The 27611-nt window shown below is 43.0% G+C and overlaps 2 protein-coding genes across 2 annotated transcripts in view; both read left to right on the top strand.

Moving 5' to 3' along the window:
• The window catches only part of LOC121004259 (zinc finger protein OZF-like), a 34902-nt gene extending 19013 nt beyond the window's left edge, over positions 1–15889 (top strand). Inside the window, exon 2 of the mRNA XM_040436421.1 lies at positions 14108–15889. Coding sequence (XP_040292355.1) covers positions 14108–15282 — 1175 coding nt within the window. The 3' untranslated portion in view covers positions 15283–15889. The remainder of the gene's footprint in view (positions 1–14107) is intronic.
• LOC121003535 (gastrula zinc finger protein XlCGF26.1-like) overlaps positions 1–27611 on the top strand; it is a 1829815-nt gene that overhangs the window by 1649343 nt on the left and 152861 nt on the right. The gene's annotated exons all lie outside the window — the stretch shown is intronic.

Below are 27611 nucleotides of genomic sequence, written 5' to 3' on the forward strand. Positions count from 1 at the left end.
AGACTACTTTTCCACCAGTATGTTCCCTCTAAGCGGGCGAGGTATGGCGTGAAGCTGTACAAACTTTGTGAGAGTACCTCAGGGTACACTTACAAGGTTCGTGTGTACGAGGAGCGAAATTCCCGTATTTAACCCCCAGAATGTCCCCCCACTCTGGGTGTTAGCGGGAAACTTGTGTGGGACCTTATGCACCCACTGCTAGATGAGGGTTACCACCTGTACGTGGATATCTTTTATACTAGTATCCCCTTGTTCCAGTCCCTCGCCGCCAGATCCACGTCCGCTTGTGGGACCGTGCGGAAAAATCAACGCGGCCTCCCTACCCACCCCCTCCAGGGACCTATCCCCAGGGGTGAGACCCGTGCCCTTACCAGTGGAAACTTGTTGCTGGTCAGATATAAGGACAAGAGGGATGTCCTTGTACTGTCCACAATTCACGGTAACTGCATCACCCCTGTCCCTGTGCAAGGTACCGCGGCAACTGTCCTCAAGCCGATTGTATCATCGACTACAATCGGTATATGGGAGGAGTTGATCTCTCTGATCAAGTCCTCAAGCCATATGATGCCATGCGCCAAACCCGGGCATGGTACAAAAAAGTTGCGGTCTGCTTGGTGCAGGTTGCCTTGTACAACTCTTTTGTGCTGTCCCGGAGCGCTGGCAACACAGGGAAATTCCTTCAGTTCTATTTTATTATTATTATTTATTATTAAAGTGCCATTCATTCCATAGTGCTGTACATATGATAAGGGGTTCACATACATAATACAGACAAGTGCACTAAGCAGGAACAAGACGAGTTACAGACTGGTACAGAAGGAGAGAGGGCCCTGCCCGTGAGGGCTTACAATCTACATGGTATGGGAGAAAGACACAGTAGGTGCAGGTTAAGTTGGTCATGGAGGTATAGAGGCAGCAGGGTCACGGGTTGTAGGCTTGTCTGAAGAGGTGGGTTTTCAGGTTTCTTTTGAAGGATTCCACTGTAGGTGAGAGTCTGATATGTTGGGGTAGCGAGTTCCAGAGTATGGGGGATGCACGGGAGAAATCTTGGAGTCGATTGTGGGAAGAGACAATAAGAGGAGGAGAGAAGGAGGTCTTGTGAGGATCGGAGAGTGCGTGTGGGGGTGTATCGGGAAAGTAGCTCAGAGATGTAGGGAGGGGACAGGTTATGGACGGCCTTGTATGTATTTGTTAGTACTTTGAAGTGAATTCGTTGGGCAATGGGGAGCCAATGAAGGGATTGGCAGAGGGGAGAGGCAGAGGAGTAATATGGTGAGAGGTGGATTAGTCGGGCAGCAGAGTTGAGGATAGATTGGAGGGGTGCAAGAGTGCTAGATGGAAGGCCACAGAGGAGAATGTTGCAGTAGTCTAGGCGGGAGATAATGAGGGCATGTACAAGCATTTTCGCAGATTCAAAGTTAAGGAAAGCACGGATGCGGGAGATGTTTTTGAGTTGGAGGCGGCAGGTGGTGGAAAGGGCTTGGATGTGCGGTCGGAAGGAAAGGGCAGAATCCAAGGTCACTCCAAGGCAGCGGGCTTTGTTGACTGGGGAGAGTGTGCAGCCATTGATCATGATAGATAGGTCTGTTGGGGGGGTTGAACAAGAGGAGGGAAAGATTATGAATTCTGTCTTATCCATGTTAAGTTTAAGAAAGCGAGAGGCGAAGAAGGATGATATAGAAGATAGACATTGTGGGATTCTTGATAGTAAGGTGGTGATGTCTGGACCAGAGAGGTAGATTTGTGTGTCGTCAGCGTAGGAGTGATACTGAAAGCCATGGGACTCTATGAGCTGTCCCAGGCCAAAAGTGTAGATAGAGAAGAGCAGGGGTCCTAGGACAGAGCCTTGCGGGACACCAACAGAGAGGGAATGAGACGAGGAGGTGGTGCGGGAGTGGGAGACGCTAAACATCCGGTTTGTGAGGTATGATGTGATCCAGGAGAGGGCCAGGTCAGTGATGCCAAGAGATGAGAGAGTTTGCAACAGAAGGGAGTGGTCAACAGTGTCGAAGGCAGAGGACAGGTCAAGGAGAAGGAGGACAGAGTATTGTTTCTTGGTTTTGGCTGTCAGTAGGTCATTGGTGACTTTGGTAAGGGCAGTCTCGGTCGAGTGGTGGGGTCGGAAGCCAGATTGTAGGTGGTCAAAGAGGGAGCAGGAGGAGAGGTGAGAGGACAGTTCTGAATGGACATGTTGTTCAAGTAGCTTTGAGGCATACGGAAGAAGTGATATGGGGCGATAACTGGATAAGGAAAATGGGTCAAGTGAAGGCTTTTTGAGGATGGGTGTAATGGAAGCATGTTTAAAAGCAGAGGGGAAGAAACCAGAGTTTAGTGATAGGTTGAAGAGATGAGTTAGGGCTGGGATAAACACTGTGGTGAGGTTAGGGATGAGGTGGGATGGGATTGGGTCAAGTGCACAGGTGGTCAGATGAGATTTGGAGAGTAGAGTGGAGAGTTTTTCTTCTGTAATGGTGGAGAAGCGGGTTTTGGGAGAAGAGGACTGAGAAGTTGTGTAGAGGGTCTGTGGGGACTGTGCAGTAAAGCTTTCTCTGATGTGGACTATCTTTTGTTTGAAATATTTGGCAAAGTCCTCAGCTGAGAAGAGTGGAGAGGGTAGGGGCACTGGGGGATGGAGAAGGGAGTTAAAAGTGCTAAAAAGTTGTTTAGGGCTGTGTGACAGGGAAGATATGAGAGATGAGAAGTAGGCCTGTTTTGCATCAGCGAGTGAAGATTTGAATATGAAAAGGGATTGCTTGTATGCAGTGAAATGATATTTAGAATGGGATTTCTTCCATCGCCGCTCAGCAGCCCTGGAAGCTTGTCTGAGTTTTTGGGTCAGGTTGGTGTGCCAGGGTTGTCTGTTGATTTTCCGGATTTTGTTGTGTGTGAGGGGGGCAACAGTGTCGAGAGCTGTACTTATTGTGGTGTTATATAGGGTGGTAGCAGCATCTGGGTCTTGGAGGCAACAGATGGTAGAGAGTGGGAGAAGAGAGTCAGAAAGCAAGCAAAACTCGAGATGTTTGAGGTTCCTGCGGGGGTGTGCTAGTGTGTGGACCGGGGGAGCTGCAGAAGAGACCAGTGAAGAGAAGGTGAGTAGGTTGTGGTCGGATAGGGGGAGAGGCGAATTAGGTTAGATATGGAGCAGAGGCGGGTAAAGATCAGATCCAGAGTGTGACCATCTCTGTGGGTGGGAGCTGAAGACCACTGTGATAGGCCGAAGGAGGAAGAGAGTGACAGGAGTTTAGAGGCGGCCGAGTGGCGTGTGTCAATAGGGATGTTGAAGTCACCCATGATGATAGTGGGGATGTCGGCAGAAAGAAAGTGTAGTAGCCAGGTGTTAAAGTGGTCAAGAAAGATGGTGGCTGGGCCTGGAGGGCGGTAAATGACTGCTACTTGAAGGTTGGAGGGAGAGTAGATGCGAACAGAGTGTACTTCAAATGAGGTGAGCGTAATAGAGGGTGGCAGTGGAGTTGGGCTGTAGGAGCAGGTGTCTGATAGGAGAAGACCAACTCCTCCACCATGTTTGCAGCCGGGGCGGGGGGTGTGAGTGAATTGAAATCCACTATAAGTGAGTGCAGCAGGGGAGGAGGTGTCTGAGGGTGTCAGCCATGTTTCTGTGAGACCCAGAAAGGAAAGGTTTTGAGAGATGAACAGTTCATGAATGTATGACAGTTTGTTACAGACGGAGCGCGCGTTCCATAATGCTCCTGCAAGAGGAACCAAAGGGGCAGGGGTCAGAGGAATGGTAATTAGGTTTAAGGGGTTGCAGAAATTTGTAGAAGGAGATTTGTAGTGGGACATGGAGGTGATAGTGGGGATTTGCTGAGGGGGTCCTGGATTTGGAGAGATATCACCAGCAGTAAGGAGAAGCAGAGAAAGTGTTAATAGATGAGAATAAGAGAGGGCATGAGGTGTCTGTGTGTGTTTGGGAATGAAGTGTTTTATGTTGGCAAACATGTTTGTGCAAAAGGTCAGATGAGAACGTAAGATGGAGGAAGAGATGAATAGTTCTTGCTGGGTGAATGGATGTGGGGGTATTTCAGGAGGTTGTGGAAAAGCAGGTGGAGTAAGAGGAAAAATGTAAACATTGTTTGCATTAACTATGTCTGTAATTACCTGTGGTCCCCTTCTGGTTACATTCTGGTATAATTCAGTCTGTGCACTTAAGAGTTGCACTTGAGAGATGTTGCATGTGGAAAGACCAAGGTCTGAAAAGACCTAGAATCTTAGATTTATACCACTCAGTGTTCAATCAGGTGTGACCAAGAGGGGAGGGGGCTACATATGTCCTAATCAAGGAGGACCAGATACAGGGGTGAAATAGTCAATGTAAACAAATACTCAATAAATCCAGCAGGAAAAGAGACATTAATAGTTCAGACAAGACATACCAGGATTTAGAAGGAGAGATGAGATGACTCTTAAAATATGGAGATACTAAAATGTTTTTTTTGTTTATAAAAAGATAATATAGTGCAAAACATAAATAAATAAATAAAAAGTAGACATATTAGGTATCACCGCGTCCGAAAGAATCTGCTCTATAAAAATACCCCATGACCTAACCCCTCAAAAAAATAAAATAAAAAGGTGCCAAAAAAGCAATTTTCTGGCAAATTTTCTGTACCAGACTAGAGGGGTCAATGTAAGCTAGACGGCAATTTAAGTGCACGTTGCTATGGGCAACTGCAGCAGAATTGGTTCATGGCTCCTTTTAGAGTCACTGCAACTTCTCAATTTTGGGTAGTGTGATGCTCTGGCAGGCAGATCATGCCCCCTACCGGTCTCTAGCAAGGTTATTTTCCCCAGCAGTACTCGCGCAGACCTCTGGACATTGCTTCTCAGTATCCAGGAAAGCTGGAACTGTATTTTTCCTTTTCCAAGATGGCTGCGGCTTCTACTTCCTGTAGAGATACAGTTGGTTTCTTGTCTTCCCTGGAATTTGTACTCAGCACTTTATTTCCTTCAGCTGTCAGGATAGTTCCTCTGTGGAGGCGGGCTGTTGGGTTCCCTTCTCTCTGCTGGGTGAATGTCTTTCTATCAATACACGATGCCCAAATCCAAGATGGCCGATTAACCACTGTTTTACCACAGTGCTGCCACTGATGCAGATTCACACTCTCCAGCAGTAGATACTATAAAGTAACTTGTACAGGGTTTTTACAGATGGGGGTCTTCAAGGCGCAGAAGTATTTGAATCCTGCTCGTGACACCAATTTGCAACACGCCGCCCCCCAGGGCTCTATCGCGTCCCAGGTTTAGAGGAATGCCGAGTGGTATGAAGCGGCTCTTAATAGTCTCTGTGTCACTGTGCTCCTACCTGGATACAGCGGGACCCCAGGCTTAGGCTCCAATGCAAATAAAAGGGAATAGTTGCGTTAGGGGATGAAGAATAACTTGAGTCTAGCAGGTTTACTTGGGTAAACTTGATTCCTGACAATATTTAGGCTTTTCTTACATTCAGGATTTCTCTTGGTTTCAGCAGGCTTTGGCATAAACTGGCAGGCAAATTTGGTAACTGTGCTTTCTCTCTTTCTCTTCTGGGCTAACAGGCTTGCTTAATAACTCTGCTTACTTTCTCTCTACTGTGCTAAATTTTGCTTGGGTCTGGTTACTGGACTTTTGATTGGTTCTGGTATCCTTGGATTGGGGTGCCTTGGGCTGTTATCCCCCTCCCTGAATTGAGGAGTCTGGGTGCTCTAGAAGCTACTTCCCTTTGGCGGCTCCTGCTCCAGCCAAATAATACTTTCCTCTGGCTGCTATGTCTTTCATGTCTTCTCAGCCCCAATATGGAGTCTCAACTGGAATAAACTAGAACTGCCACCCCTCCCTTCTGGTAGGAAGGAATGGTCCACTTCTGCCCAAAGGAGGGAATGGTGAGTTCCATTCTGTCTAAGGATAGCTCTCCCATATACGCTGCCACCTGCTGGTGAACCAGACATATTACATGAACACAGCAGTTACAAGATAGTAAAATCAATGCACACTTGAGAAGGACCTGGTGGGTTCTCTGCCTCCCCTCCCTTGCTTTGCCCTGACTGCCACTGTCACTGCCCCCAATACCAATACTGTGGCTGCAGTGGCCACTTGTACCAGCACTCACATGGCTATGCCTGGGGTCTGCGGCCTTCTCCTTAGGGCAGTACAAACTCTGACTGCTCTCATACAAGTCGTCAAGAGGGAGACTCTCTTGACTGTCTCCCGTAGAGCGTGGTGAGGTTTTCTTACTACTTCTTAGGCCCAGTGCACACTTAGTGATTTCCACCAGTGATTTTTAAAACAAAACAAGGAATGGAGCCTCCATTGATATGGTAGAATGCTGCGACTGAGAGGAGGAGTGAGCCATCCAATCCACAATCCCATCCTCTTTCTCCTCGACTATACTGCGACCTACCAATACCACTACTTCTGGCCGGATAGTTGGTGTTGCTACTACCCACAATCTGGCACTGGGTCTTTCGTTTGGAACCCCACCATAGTCTGGACATTTTTGGGCCTTTCAGATAAAATTGTGCACTACCCTGTGTATTGGTGTAGTAAAACTGCTGCTTCTTTGAATATAATCAACAACCCCAAATCAAAAAAAAAAGATTAAAAAAGTGTGAAATAGGGAAATGCATTTGGGCCTAAATTCGTTCTCGCTCCCAAATACTTTTGTGTGCTGGCCTGTGTATCGGTGCTGATCACCTATATGCTGGTTTAATGAAATTAAACAAGTCGCAAACAAATTACGACCCTGTGTAACTAGAATTCACATAAACGCACTATTGCAGCTTGGGGCTTAATTAATGTTAAACACACACAATGTGGTATTTCTTCTTTGGAATCCCTAGTAATTCCCTTCACTCTCCCTGCCAAAAACCTTGATTGATTGATTTCTGACTCTCCCTGACTGCCTACGATCATTTTCCTGGCAGACATTGTGAGTGACAATCGCCCTCATTCACAGCTCAGCACAGAATTGCATCCTGCTCATTGCTGCAGCATTGATTGACTCCCAGTCTGACAATCAGGGCAAGCCCGCCCCCCACTTCCTCTCAGGGTCATGTGTGACCCCTTCTTCTTCCTCCCTAGTGCTTTGTTCCCGGCGACATTCACTTGGACCGAACTCAGTCCAAACTGGTTTTCTTATTCTTAGTGTGTATAAATGCATCGCAAGTAGGTTGTTTCGATATCAAAATTTTGATTCAATTTCGTTCCCATTAAAAAGTATTATGATACTCCGATACCACGTGAAAAAAATAAAACACCAAAAAAGCAGCATGCATTCTGCATTTTATGGAATGTTCAGCCCATAATCGAACAGTCCAATCCTATTTTTTGGGGGAACAAATGTGACTACAAAATGGTGAATCGTGCGTTTTTTATTTATTTTTATTCCTGTTACGGCGTTCACCGTATAGCAGATTTTTTTTATATTTTAATAGTTTGCACTTTTTTTAGGCGTGGCAATATGTAATATGTTTATTTATTGTTTATATATTTGATATGTAAAATTTGGGAAAGGGGTGATTTAGGGTACTTTCACACTTGCGGCAGGACGGATCCGACAGGTTGTTCACCCTGTCGGATCCGTCCTTCCACTATTTCGCCGGACCGCCGCTCCGTCCCCATTGACTATAATGGGGACGGAGGCGGAGCTCCGGCGTAGCACGGCAGTGCGCGGCGAGAAGCCGCCGGGCTAGAAGTCCTGCATGTCCGACTTTTTAGTCCGGCGGCCTCTCACCGCGAACTGCTGTACTGTGCCGGAGCTCCGCCCGTCCCCATTATAGTCAATGGGTGACGGAGCGCCGGTCCGGCGGCACGGCGAAATAGCAGAAGGATCCAACAGGGTGAACAGCCTGTCGGATCCGTCCTGCCTCAAGTGTGAAAGTACCCTTAAACTTAATATTTTTTTTTTTTTTTTTTACTTTTTATTTAATAACTATTAGCCTTTTCATCCCTTGTCCTATTCACCCTAATAGAGCTCTCTGAGGGTGAATAGGACTTCACACTCTACCTGCTGCCCTGTGCATAGTACACACAGCAGCAGGGAGATTACCATGGCAGCCAGGGTTTCAGTAGCATCCTGGCTGCCATGGTAGCCGATCGTCGCCCCAGGATTACAGTGCTGGGGCTCCTATCAGAAGCTGACACTGCACCACCAATGAATGAAGAGGCGGGGAGGGGACCCTATGGCCACTGCCACCAATGATTATAATACTGGCAGGCGTACTGCGCCACCAATGTTTTTAGTACTGGAAAAAGGATGGGGCGCACTGCGCCACCAATGAAGATAAGTAACCTTTTAATACAAATACAGGAGGCCGGTGCCGGCGTCAGAATCCCATAGCCGGCACCCGACCTCTATGACAGGTAGCTGCGTTCCGCGGCAGTTAAACCCTCAGGTGCCGTTTTATTGGCCATTATACAGGAGTGCATCAATTTAACAGTAGTCAAAATTGTCCTTATCCACTTGCACGCACAGAGGCAGTTGTTCCTCTCTTGATGCTGAACGACCTGTGCTACCAACACGATGACTTCACCATGTGCTCCAGTATTACCACTAGGAACGCATGGTGCCGTCACCCCACTGGCAGTGCAGGTCTAGTGTTGTGCGAATCGAAGTATCCAAAGTGAACTTTGATCCAAATTTCAGGAAAAATTCAATTTGTTGCAAAGCCGAATTTCCTTGTGCACTTGCTTGCGGAGAGGCAATCCACTCCAGTTTTGATTAAAGAAAACCCACAAAGGGACCTGCGGTGAGTGTGAGGACTAAAAAAAGAGAGCGGATGGCCTCTTTGCGATCAAGTGGACGAGGTGACTATTTTTTTTAAACTCCTTGTTAACCCCTGAAAGGCTGAATGTGAGGCACAGATGCCGCAAACTGCATTGAACGCAGCTTCTGAGAAGTTAAATGATGGGAGGTGGCATGATCGCCATTCCTCGCCATTGCGCCCACTCCATACAATGGAAAGCGATTTGTGACTAAGTAATTTGTAACGTAAATAGATTTTCTTGTCGAATATCAGCTAAGCAGCCAAATGGAATTTTTCAAACCTTCGCTAATCTCTATCCAGGTCCTTCAGCATCAGGAGAAGAGCCTGCATATTTTTGCCTTAAAAATAAAACACTGCACATTATTACTGCTGGAGGCTACTCTGGGGGACATGAAAAACTGACAGTATGTCGTGTGTATGTAGCCTTAAGAGGTAATACAAAAAAGTCTCACCGCTGAACACCAGATATTTCCTACCTGCCGGTCAATGAAGACCTGAAGATCTCCTGACCCAAGTGACTTACTCTGCATATTATCAATAGTTATTATATCGAGGAAAAAAATCATGTTGAGAAGCTCCCCAATGGTCAGTGACATCTTACTGTGCTTCTTGCTGGCCCTTCTACTCACCTTTCTCTCTCCGAGTCCAGCTCCTTTATCTGTCATGCATTATAGCCCAGGTCTCATTCCCCGGCCTGCACTCTCACCAGCAGCAGGTCTGATACACTAATCTCATTGCACCTGCTGGGCTGAGTGGGAGAGAGCACAGACCAGAGATAATCCCCCGGCCTGTGCGCTCTCTTCAGCTCAGCAGAAGAGATGACATCATCATATCATGTCTGCTGCTGGGAAGAGCATGATGTGCTCGGTGTTACTATTTCATTTTATTCATAGTACAGGAACCTCACTACTATAAGGGGGACACTAAGGGTCAGCACTATTGCAGGGGGACGACGACAAGGGGGGCTTTACTAATGTGTTGTACCACTAAGAGGCAGCATTATTGTAAGGGGGCATAACTACTGTTTGGAGACATCAAGGGGGCATTCTACTGAGTGGGGGCACTTTTTGAGCATCAGTACTGTGAAGAGGGCATTAAGGGGGAAGTTCACTGTGAAAGGGATACTGAGGGGAGATAACTATGGTGTGGTGTGGTCTTGTCCAGCGCAAATGTTTTATTTATATATCTTTTTAAATGACTAATTTGGCGGGGGTTGCAGGGAAGTTGTTTAACCCCTTAAGGACCGGGCTCATTTTCACCTTAAGGACCAGGCCATTTTTTGGAAATCTGACCAGTGTCACTTTAAGTGCTAATAACTTTAAAACGCTTTGACTTATCCAGGCCATTCTGAGGTTGTTTTTTCGTCACATATTGTACTTCATGACACTGGTAAAATGAAGTCCAAAAAAAATTTTTTTTTGCACAAAAAAATACCTAATTTACCAAAAATTTTGAAAAATTTGCAAATTTAAAAGTTTCAGTTTCTCTACTTCTGTAATACATAGTAATACCCCAAAAAATTGTGATGACTTTACATTCCCCATATGTCTACTTCATGCTTGAATTATTTTGGGAATGATATTTTATTTTTGGGGGATGTTATAAGGCTTAGAAGTTTAGAAGCAAATCTTGAAATTTTTCCGAAATTTACAAAAACTCAATTTTCAGGGACCAGTTCAGGTCTGAAGTCACTTTGCGAGGCTTACATAATAGAAACCACCCAAAAATGACCCTATCTAAGAAACTACACCCCTCAAGGTATTCAAAACTGATTTTGCATACATTGTTAACCCTTTAGGTGTTGCACAAGAGTTATTGGCAAATGGGGAGGAAATTTGAGAATTTCATTTTTTTGTCAAATTTTTCATTTTAACCCATTTTTTCCACTAACAAAGCAAGGGTTAACAGCCAAACAAGACTGTATCTTTATTGCCCTGACTCTGCCGTTTACAGAAACACCCAATATGTGGCCGTAAACTACTGTACGGCCACACAGCGGGGCGTAGAGTGAAAGGTGCGCCGTATGGTTTTTGGAAGGCTGATTTTTATGGACTGGTTTATTTACACCATGTCCCATTTGAAGCCCCCTGATGCACCCCTAGAGTAGAAACTCCCTAAAAGTGACACCATCTAAGAAACTACACCCCTCAAGGTATTCAAAACTGATTTTACATACGTCGTTAACCCTTTAGGTGTTGCACAAGAGTTATTGGCAAATGGAGATGAAATTTGAGAATTTTAATTTTTTTGCCTAATTTTTAATTTTAACCAATTTTTTTCACTAACAAAGCAAGGGTTAACAGCCAAACAAGACTGTATCTTTATTGCCCTGACTCTGCTGTTCACAGAAACACCCCATATGTGGCCGTAAACTACTGTACGGCCACACAGCGGGGCGTAGAGTGAAAGGTGCGCCGTTTGGTTTTTGGAGGGCTAATTTTGCTGGACTGTTTTTTTTACACCATGTCCCATTTGAAGCCCCCCTGATGCACCCCTAGAGTAGAAACTCCATAAAAGTGACCCCATCTAAGAAACTACACCCCTCAAGGTATTCAAAACTGATTTTACAAACTTTGTTAACCCTTTAGGTGTTGCACAAGATTTAATGGAAAATAGAGACACCATTTCAAAATTTCATATTTTTGGCAGATTTTCCATTTTAATATTTTTTTTCCAGTTACAAAGCAAGGGTTAACAGCCAAACAAAACTCATTATTTATGGCCCTGATTCTGTAGTTTACAGAAACACCCCATATGTGGTCGTAAACCGCTGTACGGGCACACGGCAGGGCGCAGAAGGAAAGGAATGCCATACGGTTTTTGGAAGGCAGGTTTTGCTGGACTGTTTTTTTTTACACCATGTCCCATTTGAAGCCCCCCTGATGCACCCCTAGAGTAGAAACTCCAAAAAAGTGACCCCATTTTAGAAACTAAGGGATAGGGTGGCAGTTTTGTTGGTACTAGTTTAGGGTACATATGATTTTTGGTTGCTCTATATTACACTTTTTGTGCGGCAAGGTAACAAGAAATAGCTTTTTTGGCACGTTTTTTTTTTTTGTTATTTACAACATTCATCTGACAGGTTAGATCATGTGGTAATTTTATAGAGCAGGTTGTCACGGACGCGGCAATACCTAATATGTATACAATTTTTTTTTATTTATGTAAGTTTTATACAATAACTTCATTTTTAAAACCCAAAAAATGTTTTAGTGTCTCCATAGTCTAAGAGCCATAGTTTTTTCAGTTTTTGGGCGATTATCTTGAGTAGGGTCTCATTTTTTGCGGGATGTGATGACGGTTTGATTGGCACTATGAATATGGGGTGAATATGACTTTTTGATCGCTTGCTATTACACTTTTTGTGACGTAAGATGGCAAAAAATTGCTTTTTTTACACCGTTTTTATTTTTTTTCACGGTGGTCACCTGAGGGGTTAGGTCATGTGATATTTTTATAGAGCCGGTCGATACGGACGCGTCGATACCTAATATGTATACTTTATTTTTATTTATGTAAGTTTTACACAATGATTTCATTTTTGAAACAAAAAAGAATCATGTTTTAGTGTTTCCATAGTCTAAGAGCCATAGTTTTTTCAGTTTTTGGGCGATTATCTTGAGTAGGGTCTCATTTTTTGCGGGATGAGATGACGGTTTGATTGGTACTATTTTGGCGTACATGCAACTTTTTTGATCACTTTTATTACCTTTTTTGGGAGGTAAGGTGGGCAAAATTTAAGTTTCCTCATAGTTTTTATTTTTTTATTTTTATGGCGTTCACCATTCAGGGAAAGTAACATGACCGTTTTATAGATTAGGTCGTTACGGACGCGACGATACCTAATATGTGTAGTTTATTTTATTTTTTTAATTTGTATTCAGTGGTAAATGTGTTTTTTTTTTATCTTTTTTCACTTTTTTTTTTACATTTTTTTGACCCAGACCCACTTGGTTCTTGAAGATCCAGTGGGTCTGATGTCTGTATAATACAGTACAGAACAATATATATTGTACTGTACTGTATTTTACTTACACTGAACAGATCTATGCTTTTAGCACAGATCTGTTCAGCACCATGGACAGCAGGACGCCTGAGCAGGCGTCCTGTTGCCATGGGAACCTTCCCCGTCTGCCACAACTTCGCAGACAGGGAAGGGTAAGCACAGGGCTGAGGGGGGCTGTCGGGGGGCTCTCTCCCTCTCCTTTGGGGGGCTGCAAAGGCACAGCAGCCCCCCGATGGAGAGGGAGGGATCTCCCTGACCGATGACAGTTAACTTTTTCCATACAGCGGTCTGTATGGACCGCAGTATGGAAAGGGTTAAACGGCTGACATCTGCACAGATGTCAGCCGTTTATACGAGGGTGCCAGCAATGTGCTGGCACCCTGGTATACCCACTAGAAACCAACGATCATTCAAGGGGAGGCGGGCGGGGGATCGCGATCCCGCCTGCCGCACCGCCCGCCTCCCGCAACGCCCCCACCGCCTGCACTTTAGAGTGCCTGTGATTTTAGGCACTCTAAAGTTTCTGATCCCTGCGGTCAGGGACCGCGGGGATCAGAAACTGCAAAAAGCGCAGCGAACCGCAGGTCTGAATTGACCTGCGGTTTTCTGCGATCATCGATACGAGGGGGTCAAATGACCCCCCACTGCATTGTTACGGGATGCCGGCTGAATGATTTCAGCCGAAATCCCGTTCCGATTAACCACCGCGCCGCCGGAATTCCGATTTTAAGTCAGGACGTACCGGTACGTCCTGGGTCCTTAAGGACTCGGGAAATAGGGCGTACCGGTACGTCCTAGGTCCTTAAGGGGTTAAGGTGGGGGCCAACTTTGTCTAGTTATGCTCCTGTGTCTACTATTAGATTGTGATCTGTTTGGCCACCAATCTTTGGGCCATGCCTTGTACTTTCTGTGGATTTTTTTATACAGAAATTATATAAAATTTTAATAGAATTTTATGGTATATTATTCAACAATAATAATTGCGTTTTATCCTTGGCAGATAACTGTACTGGGATCTCTGAGAAACGTCTGGTATCTTCAGATTTTGAAGTAGATGGTCGTGGTATCACACAAGATGAAGAGCATGCCAACATCCAAGATATACCCTCATTCAATCACAGAAAAAAATTATCACTTGATCATATTGAACAGGTCCGAACTTCTGATTCATCAGAGACTGTAACACAGAATAAATGTCATAGAAGAGGTGTTAAACATCAAACAGCTCACGTAAGAGAGAAGCCATTTTCATGTTTAGAATGTGGAAGATGTTTTAGATGTAAAAGAGATCTTGTTAGACATGAGAAAATTCACACAGGGAAGAGGCCATTTTCTTGTTTAGAATGTGGAAAATGTTTTATATATAAATCGGTACTTGCCACACATCAGAAAACTCACACAGGGGAGAAGCCATTTTCATGTTCAGAATGTAGAAAATGTTTTAGATATAATGCAGAACTTGTCACACATCAGAGAATTCACACAGGGGAAAAGCCATTTTCATGTTCAGAATGTGGAAAATGTTTTTACAGTAAATCCCCTTTTGTTCTACATCAGAGAAGTCACACAAGGGAAAAGCTATTTTCATGTTCAGAATGTGAAAAATGTTTTAATCAGAAATCAGATCTTGTTACACATCAGAGAAGTCACACTGGAGAGAAGCCATTTTCATGTTCAGAATGTGAAAAATGTTTTACAGATAAATCATCTCTATTTAAACATCAGAGAATGCACACAGGGGAGAAGCCATTTTCATGTTCAGAATGTGGGAAATGTTTTCCCCGCAAATCAGCTCTTGATAGACATCAGAGAATACACACAGAGGAAAATACATTTTTATGTTCAGAATGTGGGAAACGTTTTCCCAACAAATCAGCTCTTGATACGCATCAGAGAATTCACACAGGGGAGAAGCCATTTTCATGTTCAGAATGTGCGAAATGTTTTCAACGTAAATCACATCTTGTTAGTCATCAGAGAATTCACACAGGAGAGAAGCCATTTTCATGTTCAGAATGTGCGAAATGTTTTCAACGTAAATCACATCTTGTTAGTCATCAGAAAATTCACACAGGGGAGAAACCATTTTCATGTTCAGAATGTGGTACATGTTTTCACCATAAATCATCTATTGTTATACATCAGAGAATTCACACAGGAGAAAGGCTATTTTCATGTTCAGAATGTGGGAAACGTTTTCTCTATAAATCACATCTTGTTGTACATCAGAGAATTCACACAGGAGAGAAGCCATTTTCATGTTCAGAATGTGGGAAATTTTTTCAACGTAAATCACATCTTGTTAGTCATCAGAGAATTCACACAGAGGAGAAGTCATTTTCATGTTCAGAATGTGGGAAATGTTTTCACCATAAATCAACTCTTGTTATACATCAGAGAATTCACACAGGAGAGAAGCCATTTTCATGTTCAGAATGTGGGAAATGTTATCACTGTAAATCAACTCTTGTTAGACATCAAAGAATTCACACAGGGAGAAGCCATCTTCTTGATTAGCCCGTTAGTGACTGCCCCTACTTGTTTGATGGGGGTCACTAATTGGCTTTAATTCATCAGATATGTTTTTTTTTAGGGCTCATACACATGGTAGTATAGCCGAGGTGCCCGTACTGCGGACCAGAAACAAAAGGTCTTCAATATACAGGCACCAACCATGTGCACTCCATATCACAGATGGATGCAGACCCATTGACTTGAATGTGTCTGAATTCCGCAAGATACAGCAAGGTTTGGAGCAGAGGCACAGATCAAAGCTCTTCCGTGGGATTTCAGTCCGTGCATCCGCATCACAAAAAAAAAGAACATGTTCTATTTTTTTGCGAGGCTTAATGTATCTTGCGGATCGTGGACCCATTGAAGTGAATGGGTCTGCTTTCGCAAGTGGCGTGCACTTTTCCGGTGCCCGTGCATTGCGGACTGTTCGTGTGCAAGAGCCCTTTTAAAGAGCTAAAACATCACCTTGCTTTCAGCTACCAGAGGTAGTTTAGGGCTTGGAGGGGTGAGAGCTGCCCAAACACTGTGAGAGCTCCCCAAATATTCATGGTCTCCTGTATTGAATGAATACTGGTGATCAAAGGACAGATCCAATTTTATATATCTCCTGTAAACAAAAATGGTGAGAGGAAATAACAAAAAAAAACTAAAGGCACCACCCAGCCTGTGATCGGTATGGGGACCCTCTATTCCTGTAGAACTGCAAATACAGGGGTCTATGGGAAAGTCCAAAAATAGAGCTGGATTCCCATAAGAGCTATTGTCCCCACGTGGAAAAAGGGGCAACATTCAAACTTGTAAATGGTCAGTTACTTGCAGTCAAGTGGAATGACAGAAAGGATGTCTGCAGGCTTTCCACTGAGCATGAGGACAGCACAGGGGTAGTAATAGAGAGAGGGGCCACCACTAGTAAGAGTTAGCCTGTCTGCGTGACACATAGTAAATCTATTGGGATTAGTGTATCTTTCAACCATACCTGGTGAAACACAAAACCAGGGCCTGACATAAAAAGATAAAGATCTAGCTATTCCAGCCCCTGTCTATTCTACCCTTATAAGTATTTGTAACATAATATTTTTTTTTGTATTATATCAAATATGGGCTTGTCAGGAAACCATCAGCTCTGGTCTTACTGGGCACTTGTCATCGGTAATGTACAAGTTGTCCCAAAAAGTGACCCAGGCGAGGATTGCCTCATTACATAGAAACTATTACTCATGCTCCTAAAGGAAACTCATCTCAATCTGTACACCCTGACCAAAATCCACTATGTGCACAAAACAAGCAATCACCTACACAATATATTAAGAAACAGTGTTAGGGTGTACAGATTAAGGCTCCCTGCACACGGACGTTTTTTTTTCCCGTTTACTGGCCGCTTTTTGCGTTCCGTATACGGAACCATTCATTTCAATGGTTCCGTAAAAAAAGGTATGTACTCCGTATGCATTCCGTTTCCGTATTTCCGTTTTTCCGTTCCGTTCTAACATAGAACAGGTCCTATTATTGCCTGCAAATCACGTTCCGTGGCTCCATTCAAGTCAATGGGTCCGCTAAAAAAACGGAACACATACGGAAATGCATCCGTATGTCTTCCGTTTCCGTTCCGTTTTTTGCGGAACCATCTATTGAAAATGTTATGCCCAGCCCAATTTTTTCTATGTAATTACTGTATACTGTATATGCCATACGGAAACATGGAAACACAACGCAAACAAAAAACGGAACAACGGATCCGTGAAAAACGGACCGCAAAACACTGAAAAAGCCATACGGTCGTGTGCAATAGGCCTAAGATTGAGATCATGTGAGATGAGTGAACCACATGACTTCTACAAATACAGGGGTGGCGGGGACCCAACTTGTTGGATTTATCTACAGGTATTTTCTACCTTGCCAGACAGAGGCTGTTTTGGTGCACAAGCTTCACATTTGGTTTCCCCAGTTACAGTGATGTGTAATTGTTCCACCTGCCAAAATATATTTAAAAGTATCTAAATATATAATAAAATACAAGTGAGCATATTAAAATTACCAAAGCAGGAAAACAATTTTAACCATTTCTTTTGGTGTCAATTTGCACATTTAACCCCTACTGGTACGCCATGTTTGCCGAGTCCTTAAGGACCCAGGGCGTACCGGTACGTCCGAACTTTAAAATGCGATTGCGGCGCGGCGGGGGTTAATCGGAACAGGATGTCCGCTGAAATCATTCAGCGGGCATCCTGTCACAACGCCGGGGGGGGGGGTCATGTGACCCCCCCCCGCATCGGCGATCGCCACAAACTGCAGGTCAATTCAGACCTGTGGTTTGTGGTTTTACCTTATCCGGTGGTGCCATCCGGTCCCCATGCGGCTGTAGGGGGGACCCAATGGCATGGAAGGCAGCGCGATGCCTTCCGGTGACGAGCCTGTGGGATCCAGCCCCCTGGATCTCACAGGCCGGAAGCTGTATGAGTAATACACACTGTATTACTCATACAGCCAATGCATTCCAATACCGAAGTATTGGAATGCATTGTAAAGGGGATTAGACCCCCAAAAGTTCAAGTCCCAAAGTGGGACAAAAAATTAAGTGAAAAAATTAAGTTTCCCCCCCAAAAAAATTAAAAGTTTAAAGTAAAAATAAACAAAAACGGTATCGCCATGTCCATATCGACCGGCTCTATAAATATATCACATGACCTAACCGCTCAGATGAACACCGTAAAAAATAAAAACTGTGCTAAATAAACAATTTTTTTGTCACCTTACATCACAAAAAGTACAACAGCAAGCGATCAAAAAGGCGTTTGCCCACCAATATAGTACCAATCTAACCATCATCTCATCCCGCAAAAAATGAGCCCCTACCTGAGACAAACGCCCAAAAAAATAAAAAAACTATGGCTCAAAATATGGAGACACTAAAACATCATTTTTCTTGTTATAAAAAAGCTGTTATTGTGTAAAACTTACAAAAATAAAAAAAAGTATACATATTAGGTATCGCCACGTCCGTATCGACCGGCTCTATAAAAATATCACATGACCTAACCCCTGAGATGAACACCGTAAAAAAAAAAAAAAAACTGTGCTAAATAAACCATTTTTTGTCACCTTGCATCACAAAAAGTGTAATAGCAAGCGATCAAAAAGTCATATGCACCCCAAAATAGTGCCAATAAAACCGTCATCTCATCCCGCAAAAATCATACCCTAACCAAGGTAATCGCCCAAAAACTAAAAAAATTTGGGCTCTCAGACTATGGAAACACTAAAACATGATTTTTTATTTTTTTTTGCTTCTAAAATAAAATCTTTGTGTAAAACTTACATAAATAAAAAAAATATATACATATTAGGTATCGCAGCGTCCGTGACAACCTGGTCTATAAAAATATCACATGATCTAACCTGTCAGACGAATGTTGTAAATAACAAAAAATAAAAAAGGTGCCAAAACAGCTATTTCTTGTTACCTTGCCTCACAAAAAGTGTAATATAGAGCAACCAAAAATCATATGTACCCTAAACTAGTACCAACAATACTGCCACCCTATCCCGTAGTTTCTAAAATGATGTCACTTTTTTGGACTTTCTACTCTAGGGGTACATCAGGGGGGCTTCAAATGGGACATGGTGTCAAAAAACCAGTCCAGCAAAACCTGCCTTCCAAAAACCGTATGGCATTCCTTTCCTTCTGCGCCCTGCTGTGTGCCCGTACAGCTGTTTACGAACACATATGGGGAGTTTCTGTAAACTACAGAATCAGGGCCATAAATATTGAGTTTGGTTTGGCTGTTAACCCTTGCTTTGTAACTGGAAAAAAAATATTAAAATGGAAAATCTGCCAAAAATGTGAAATTTTGAAATTGTATCTCTATTTTCCATTAATTCTTGTGGAACACATAAAGGGTTAACAAAGTTTGTAAAATCAGTTTTGAATACCTTGAGGGGTGTAGTTTATAGAATGGGGTCATTTTTTGGGTGTTTTTTTATTATGTAAGCCTCGCAAAGTGACTTCAGACCTGAACTGGTCCCTAAAATTTGGGTTTTTGAAAATTTCTGAAAGATTTCAAGATTTGCTTCTAAACTTCTAAGCCTTGTAACATCTCCAAAAAATAAAATATCATTCCCAAAATGATCCAAACATGAAGTAGACATATGGGGAATGTAAAGTAATAACTATTTTTGGAGGTATTACTATGTATTATAGAAGTAGAGAAATTGAAACTTGGAAATTTGCAATTTTTTTAAAGTTTTTTACAATTTTTTGTTGTTAAATTTGGTATTTTCTTTATAAACCAGTGTCATGAAGTACAATATGTGAGAAAAAAACAATCTCAGAATGGCCTGGATAAGTCAAAGCGTTTTAAAGTTATCAGCACTTAAAGTGACACTGGTCAGATTTGCAAAAAATGGCCAAGTCCTTAAGGTGAAATAGGGCTGAGTCCTTAAGGGGTTAAAGAATAAGGTGCTTGAGTTTGAAATAAAATGACTTTCTTCCCCAAAGAAAACAAAGAAAAAAATTAAAAAAATCTCTAAAAACATATTAATAAAGAGCCCTATGTGTCATGTAAAAAATAAGTTGTAAAAATCAGGTGGGTTGAAAACAAATAAAAATTTTGGAGCATTAAGCTACAAGCTAAAAACAGAAAGTTATACAAACAGATGCAAATCCAATTATTCAAGACAAAATGCTAAAATGTGCATATAACAGAATAACAAAATCAATACAATGCCATGTAGACTTAATATATAAGGGACAACCTATTTTATATGCAAACAATAATCATTAAAAATCACTTATTTAAGATATAATATATATATATATATATATATATATATATATATATATTTTTTATATATATATATTATACATACACATGTCATACATTCTCCCTAAAAATATAAGAACACAGCCTTGTCTATCAAATAAGAGATACTACATAGTCAGGTCCATAAATATTGGGACATTGACACAATTCTAGATTTTTTGGCTCTATACACCACCACAATGGATTTGAAATGAAACAAATAAGATGTGCTTTAACTGCAGACTGTCAGCTTTAATTTGAGGGTATTTACATCCAAATCAGGTGAACAGTGTAAGAATTACAACAGTTTGCATATGTGCCTCCCACTTGTTAAGGGACCAAAAGTAATGGGACAATTGGCTTCTCAGCTGTTTCATGGCCAGGTGTGTGTTATTCCCTCATTATCCCAATTACAATGAGCAGATAAAAGGTCCAGAGTTCATGTCAAGTGTGCTATTTGCATTTGTAATCTGTTGCTGTCAACTCTCAAGATGAGATCCAAAGAGCTGTCACTATCAGTGAAGCAAACCATCATTAGGCTGAAAAAAACCAAAAGAAACCTATCAGAGAGATAGCAAAAACATTAGGCGTGGCCAAAACAACTGTTTGGAACATTCTTAAAAAGAAGGAACGCGTCGGTGAGCTCAGCAACACCAAAAGACCCGGAAGACCACGGAAAACAACTGTGGTGGATGACCGAATAATTCTTTCCCTGGTGAAGAAAACACCCTTCACAACAGTTGGCTAGATCAAGAACACTCTCCAGGAGGTAGGTGTATGTGTGTCAAAGTCAACAATCAAGAAAAGACTTTACCAGAGTGAATACAGAGGGTTCACCACAAGATGTAAACCATTGGTGAGCCTCAAAAACAGGAAGGCCAGATTAGAGTTTGCCAAACGACATCTAAAAAAGCCTTCACAGTTCTGGAACAACATCCTATGGACAGATGAGACCAAGATCAACTTGTACCAGAGTGATGGGAAGAGAAGAGTATGGAGAAGGAAAGTAACTGCTCATGATCCTAAGCATACCACCTCATCAGTGAAGCATGGTGGTGGTAGTGTCATGGCGTGAGCATGTATGGCTGCCAATGGAACTGGTTCTCTTGTATTTATTGATGATGTGACTGCTGACAAAAGCAGCAGGATGAATTCTGAAGTGTTTTGGGCAATATTATCTGCTCATATTCAGCTAAATGCTTCAGAACTCATTGGACGGCACTTCACAGTGCAGATGGACAATGACCCAAAGTATACTGCAAAAGTCACCAAAGAGTTTTTTAAGGGAAACAAGTGGAATGTTATGCAATGGCCAAATCAATCACCTGACCTGAATCCGATTGAGCATGCATTTCACTTGCTGAAGACAAAACTGAAGGGAAAATGCCCCAAAAACAAGCAGGAACTGAAGACAGTTGCAGTAATAACTTCGTAAATTAATTTCTACTGTAAAAAACCTTGGTACCGAACTCAGGTACAGTTCCAAGGGACTACCTGGAACCAAACCCAAGTTTGGTACAAAGGTTTCTGAGTGAGCAGGTCAAAGAAATAAGAAAAAAACTATAGGTGGTGCTATACAGATACATTTTATTGAATAACTCAGTGACTATGCTAAATTTTTAATTGTATGCAATTACAAAAGTATTCAGATCCATTTGCTGGTTTGCAAACTGTATAATATTTTTTGGAGGACAACCCCTTTAACCACCTCCGGACCGCTGTACGCACAGACGCGTCCTGGAGGTGGTTGATTCATTCCTCCTGGACGCATATACGCGTCCTCTCGCGAGACGCGAGATTTCCTGTGAACGCGCGCACACAGGCGCGCGCGCTCACAGGAACGGAAGGTAAGAGAGTTGATCTCCAGCCTGCCAGCGGCGATCGTTCGCTGGCAGGCTGGAGATGTGTTTTTTTTAACCCCTAACAGGTATATTAGACGCTGTTTTGATAACAGCGTCTAATATACCTGCTACCTGGTCCTCTGGTGGTCCCATTTGTTTGGATCGACCACCAGAGGACACAGGTAGCTCAGTAAAGTCCCACCAAGCACCACTACACTACACTACACCCCCCCCCCGTCACTTATTAACCCCTTATTAGCCCCTGATCACCCCTGATCACCCCATATAGACTCCCTGATCACCCCCCTGTCATTGATTACCCCCCTGTCATTGATCAACCCCCTGTAAAGCTCCATTCAGATGTCCGCATGATTTTTACGGATCCACTGATAGATGGATCGGATCCGCAAAACGCATCCGGACGTCTGAATGAAGCCTTACAGGGGCATGATCAATGACTGTGGTGATCACCCCATATAGACTCCCTGATCACCCCCCTGTCATTGATTACCCCCCTGTCATTGATTACCCCCCTGTAAAGCTCCATTCAGACGTCCGCATGATTTTTACGGATCCACTGATAGATGGATCGGATCCGCAAAACGCATCCGGACGTCTGAATGAAGCCTTACAGGGGCATGATCAATGACTGTGGTGATCACCCCATATAGACTCCCTGATCACCCCCCTGTAAAGCTCCATTCAGATGTCCGCATGATTTTTACGGATCCACTGATAGATGGATCAGATCCGCAAAACGCATCCGGACGTCTGAATGAAGCCTTACAGGGGCATGATCAATGACTGTGGTTATCACCCCATATAGACTCCCTGATCACCCCCCTGTCATTGATTACCCCCCTGTAAAGCTCCATTCAGACGTCCGCATGATTTTTACGGATCCACTGATAGATGGATCAGATCCGCAAAACGCATCCGGACGTCTGAATGAAGCCTTACAGGGGCATGATCAATGACTGTGGTGATCACCCCATATAGACTCCCTGATCACCCCCCTGTCATTGATTACCCCCCTGTCATTGATCACCCCCCTGTAAAGCTCCATTCAGACGTCCGCATGATTTTTACGGATCCACTGATAGATGGATCGGATCCGCAAAACGCATCCGGACGTCTGAATGAAGCCTTACAGGGGCATGATCAATGACTGTGGTGATCACCCCATATAGACTCCCTGATCACCCCCCTGTCATTGATTACCCCCCTGTCATTGATCACCCCCCTGTAAAGCTCCATTCAGACGTCCGCATGATTTTTACGGATCCACTGATAGATGGATCGGATCCGCAAAACGCATCCGGACGTCTGAATGAAGCCTTACACGGGCGTGATCAATGACTGTGGTTATCACCCCATATAGACTCCCTGATCACCCCCCTGTCATTGATCACCACCCCTGTCATTGATCACCCCCCCCTGTCATTGATCACCCCCCCTGTCATTGATCACCCCCCCTGTCATTGATCACCCCCCCTGTCATTGATCACCCCCCTGTCATTGATCACCCCCCTGTCATTGATCAACCCCCCTGTCATTGATCACCCCCCTGTAAGGCTCCATTCAGACATTTTTTTGGCCCAAGTTAGCGGAATTATTATTTTTTTTTCTTACAAAGTCTCATATTCCACTAACTTGTGACAAAAAATTAAATCTCACATGAACTCACCATACCCCTCACGGAATCCAAATGCGTAAAATTTTTTAGACATTTATATTCCAGACTTCTTCTCACGCTTTAGGGCCCCTAGAATGCCAGGGCAGTATAAATACCCCACATGTGACCCCATTTCGGAAAGAAGACACCCCCAGGTATTCAGTGAGGGGCATATTGAGTCCATGAAAGATTGAAATTTTTGTCCCAAGTTAGCGGAACGGGAGACTTTGTGAGAAAAAAAAAAAAAATATCAATTTCCGCTAACTTGTGCCAAAAAAAAAAAATTTCTATGAACTCGCCATGCCCCTCATTGAATACCTTGGGGTGTCTTCTTTCCAAAATGGGGTCACATGTGGGGTATTTATACTGCCCTGGCATTCTAGGGGCCCCAAAGCGTGAGAAGAAGTCTGGTATCCAAATGTCTAAAAATGCCCTCCTAAAAGGAATTTGGGCCCCTTTGCGCATCTAGGCTGCAAAAAAGTGTCACACATCTGGTATCGCCGTACTCAGGAGAAGTTGGGGAATGTGTTTTGGGGTGTCATTTTACATATACCCATGCTGGGTGAGATAAATATCTTGGTCAAATGCCAACTTTGTATAAAAAAATGGGAAAAGTTGTCTTTTGCCAAGATATTTCTCTCACCCAGCATGGGTATATGTAAAAAGACACCCCAAAACACATTCCCCAACTTCTCCCGAGTACGGAGATACCAGATGTGTGACACTTTTTTGCAGCCTAGGTGGGCAAAGGGGCCCATATTCCAAAGAGCACCTTTCTGATTTCACTGGTCATTTACCTACTTACCACACATTAGGGCCCCTGGAAAATGCCAGGGCAGTATAACTACCCCACAAGTGACCCCATTTTGGAAAGAAGACACCCCAAGGTATTCCGTGAGGGGCATGGCGAGTTCCTAGAATTTTTTATTTTTTGTCACAAGTTAGTGGAAAATGATGATTTTTTTTTTTTTTTTTTTTTCATACAAAGTCTCATATTCCACTAACTTGTGACAAAAAATAAAAACTTCCATGAACTCACTATGCCCATCAGCGAATACCTTGGGGTCTATTCTTTCCAAAATGGGGTCACTTGTGGGGTAGGTATAATGCCCTGGTATTTTAGGGGCCCAAATGTGTGGTAAGGAGTTTGAAATCAAATTCTGTAAAAAATGACGAGTGAAATCCGAAAGGTGCTCTTTGGAATATGGGCCCCTTTGCCCACCTAGGCTGCAAAAAAGTGTCACACATCTGGTATCTCCGTACTCAGGAGAAGGTGGGGAATGTGTTTTGGGGTGTCATTTTACATATACCCATGCTGGGTGAGATAAATATCTTGGTCAAATGCCAACTTTGTATAAAAAAATGGGAAAAGTTGTCTTTTGCCAAGATATTTCTCTCACCCAGCATGGGTATATGTAAAAAGACACCCCAAAACACATTCCCCAACTTCTCCCGAGTACGGAGATACCAGATGTGTGACACTTTTTTGCAGCCTAGGTGGGCAAAGGGGCCCATATTCCAAAGAGCACCTTTCGGATTTCACTGGTCATTTACCTACTTACCACACATTAGGGCCCCTGGAAAATGCCAGGGCAGTATAACTACCCCACAAGTGACCCCATTTTGGAAAGAAGACACCCCAAGGTATTCCGTGAGGGGCATGGCGAGTTCCTAGAATTTTTTATTTTTTGTCACAAGTTAGTGGAAAATGATGATTTTTTTTTTTTTTTTTTTTTTTCATACAAAGTCTCATATTCCACTAACTTGTGACAAAAAATAAAAACTTCCATGAACTCACTATGCCCATCAGCGAATACCTTGGGGTCTCTTCTTTCCAAAATGGGGTCACTTGTGGGGTAGTTATACTGCCCTGGCATTCTAGGGGCCCAAATGTGTGGTAAGGAGTTTGAAATCAAATTCTGTAAAAAATGACGAGTGAAATCCGAAAGGTGCTCTTTGGAATATGGGCCCCTTTGCCCACCTAGGCTGCAAAAAAGTGTCACACATCTGGTATCTCCGTATTCAGGAGAAGTTGGGGAATGTGTTTTGGGGTGTCTTTTTACATATACCCATGCTGGGTGAGAGAAATATCTTGGCAAAAGACAACTTTTCCCATTTTTTTATACAAAGTTGGCATTTGACCAAGATATTTATCTCACCCAGCATGGGTATATGTAAAATGACACCCCAAAACACATTCCCCAACTTCTACTGAATACGGAGATACCAGATGTGTGACACTTTTTTGCAGCCTAGGTGGGCAAAGGGGCCCACATTCCAAAGAGCACCTTTCGGATTTCACTGGTCAGTTTTTACAGAATTTGATTTCAAACTCCTTACCACACATTTGGGCCCCTAGAATGCCAGGGCAGTATAACTACCCCACAAGTGACCCCATTTTGGAAAGAAGAGACCCCAAGGTATTTCGTGATGGGCATAGTGAGTTCATGGAAGTTTTTATTTTTTGTCACAAGTTAGTGGAATATGAGACTTTGTAAGAAAAAAAAAAAAAAAAAAAAAAATCATCATTTTCCGCTAACTTGTGAAAAAAAATAAAAAGTTCTATGAACTCACTATGCCCATCAGCGAATACCTTAGGGTGTGTACTTTCCGAAATGGGGTCATTTGTGGGGTGTTTGTACTGTCTGGGCATTGTAGAACCTCAGGAAACATGACAGGTGCTCAGAAAGTCAGAGCTGCTTCAAAAAGCGGAAATTCACATTTTTGTACCATAGTTTGTAAACGCTATAACTTTTACCCAAACCATTTTTTTTTTACCCAAACATTTTTTTTTTATCAAAGACATGTAGAACAATAAATTTAGAGCAAAATTTATATATGGATGTCATTTTTTTTGCAAAATTTTACAACTGAAAGTGAAAAATGTCATTTTTTTGCAAAAAAATCGTTAAATTTCGATTAATAACAAAAAAAGTAAAAATGTCAGCAGCAATGAAATACCACCAAATGAAAGCTCTATTAGTGAGAAGAAAAGGAGGTAAAATTCATTTGGGTGGTAAGTTGCATGACCGAGCAATAAATGGTGAAAGTAGTGTAGGTCAGAAGTGTAAAAAGTGGCCTGGTCTTTCAGGGTGTTTAAGCACTGGGGGCTGAGGTGGTTAAATACATGAATAAATGACACTATAATAACACATTAAAAAAAGGTTAGTTACTAGTAAGACAATTATCAAAAATGATACAAATGGTTAGTAAAAACAAATACAATTACAAGAATATTGCTACTCACAAATATGGTTTCTGTAATTACATAGCTAGCCAAAGGAAGTCACCAAAGCTCCTCAAAACTCAAACCTGTAAAAAAATAAAAAAATAGGGAAAGCCTCAGAAAAGGCATATATATATATATATATATACACTGCTCAAAAAAATAAAGGGAACACTTAAACAACACAATGTAACTCCAAGTCAATCACACTTCTGTGAAATCAAACTGTCCACTTAGGAAGCAACACTGAGTGACAATCAATTTCACATGCTGTTGTGCAAATGGGATAGACAACAGGTGGAAATTATAGGCAATTAGCAAGACACCCCCAATAAAGGAGTGGTTCTGCAGGTGGTGACCTGACCACTTCTCAGTTCCTATGCTTCCTGGATGATGTTTTGGTCACTTTTGAATGCTGGCGGTGCTTTCACTCTAGTGGTAGCATGAGACAGAGTCTACAACCCACACAAGTGGCTCAGGTAGTGCAGCTTATCCAGGATGGCACATCAATGCGAGCTGTGGCAAGAAGGTTTGCTGTGTCTGTCAGCGTAGTGTCCAGAGCATGGAGGCGCTACTAGGAGACAGGCCAGTACATCAGGAGACATGGAGGAGGCCGTAGGAGGGCAACAACCCAGCAGCAGGACCGCTACCTCCGCCTTTGTGCAAGGAGGAACAGGAGGAGCACTGCCAGAGCCCTGCAAAATGACCTCCAGCCAGCCACAAATGTGCATGTGTCTGCTCAAACGGTCAGAAACAGACTCCATGAGGGTGATATGAGAGCCCGACGTCCA

This window comes from Bufo bufo, chromosome 6, assembly GCF_905171765.1.
Source record: "Bufo bufo chromosome 6, aBufBuf1.1, whole genome shotgun sequence".
Classification (NCBI taxonomy): Eukaryota; Metazoa; Chordata; class Amphibia; order Anura; family Bufonidae; genus Bufo; species Bufo bufo.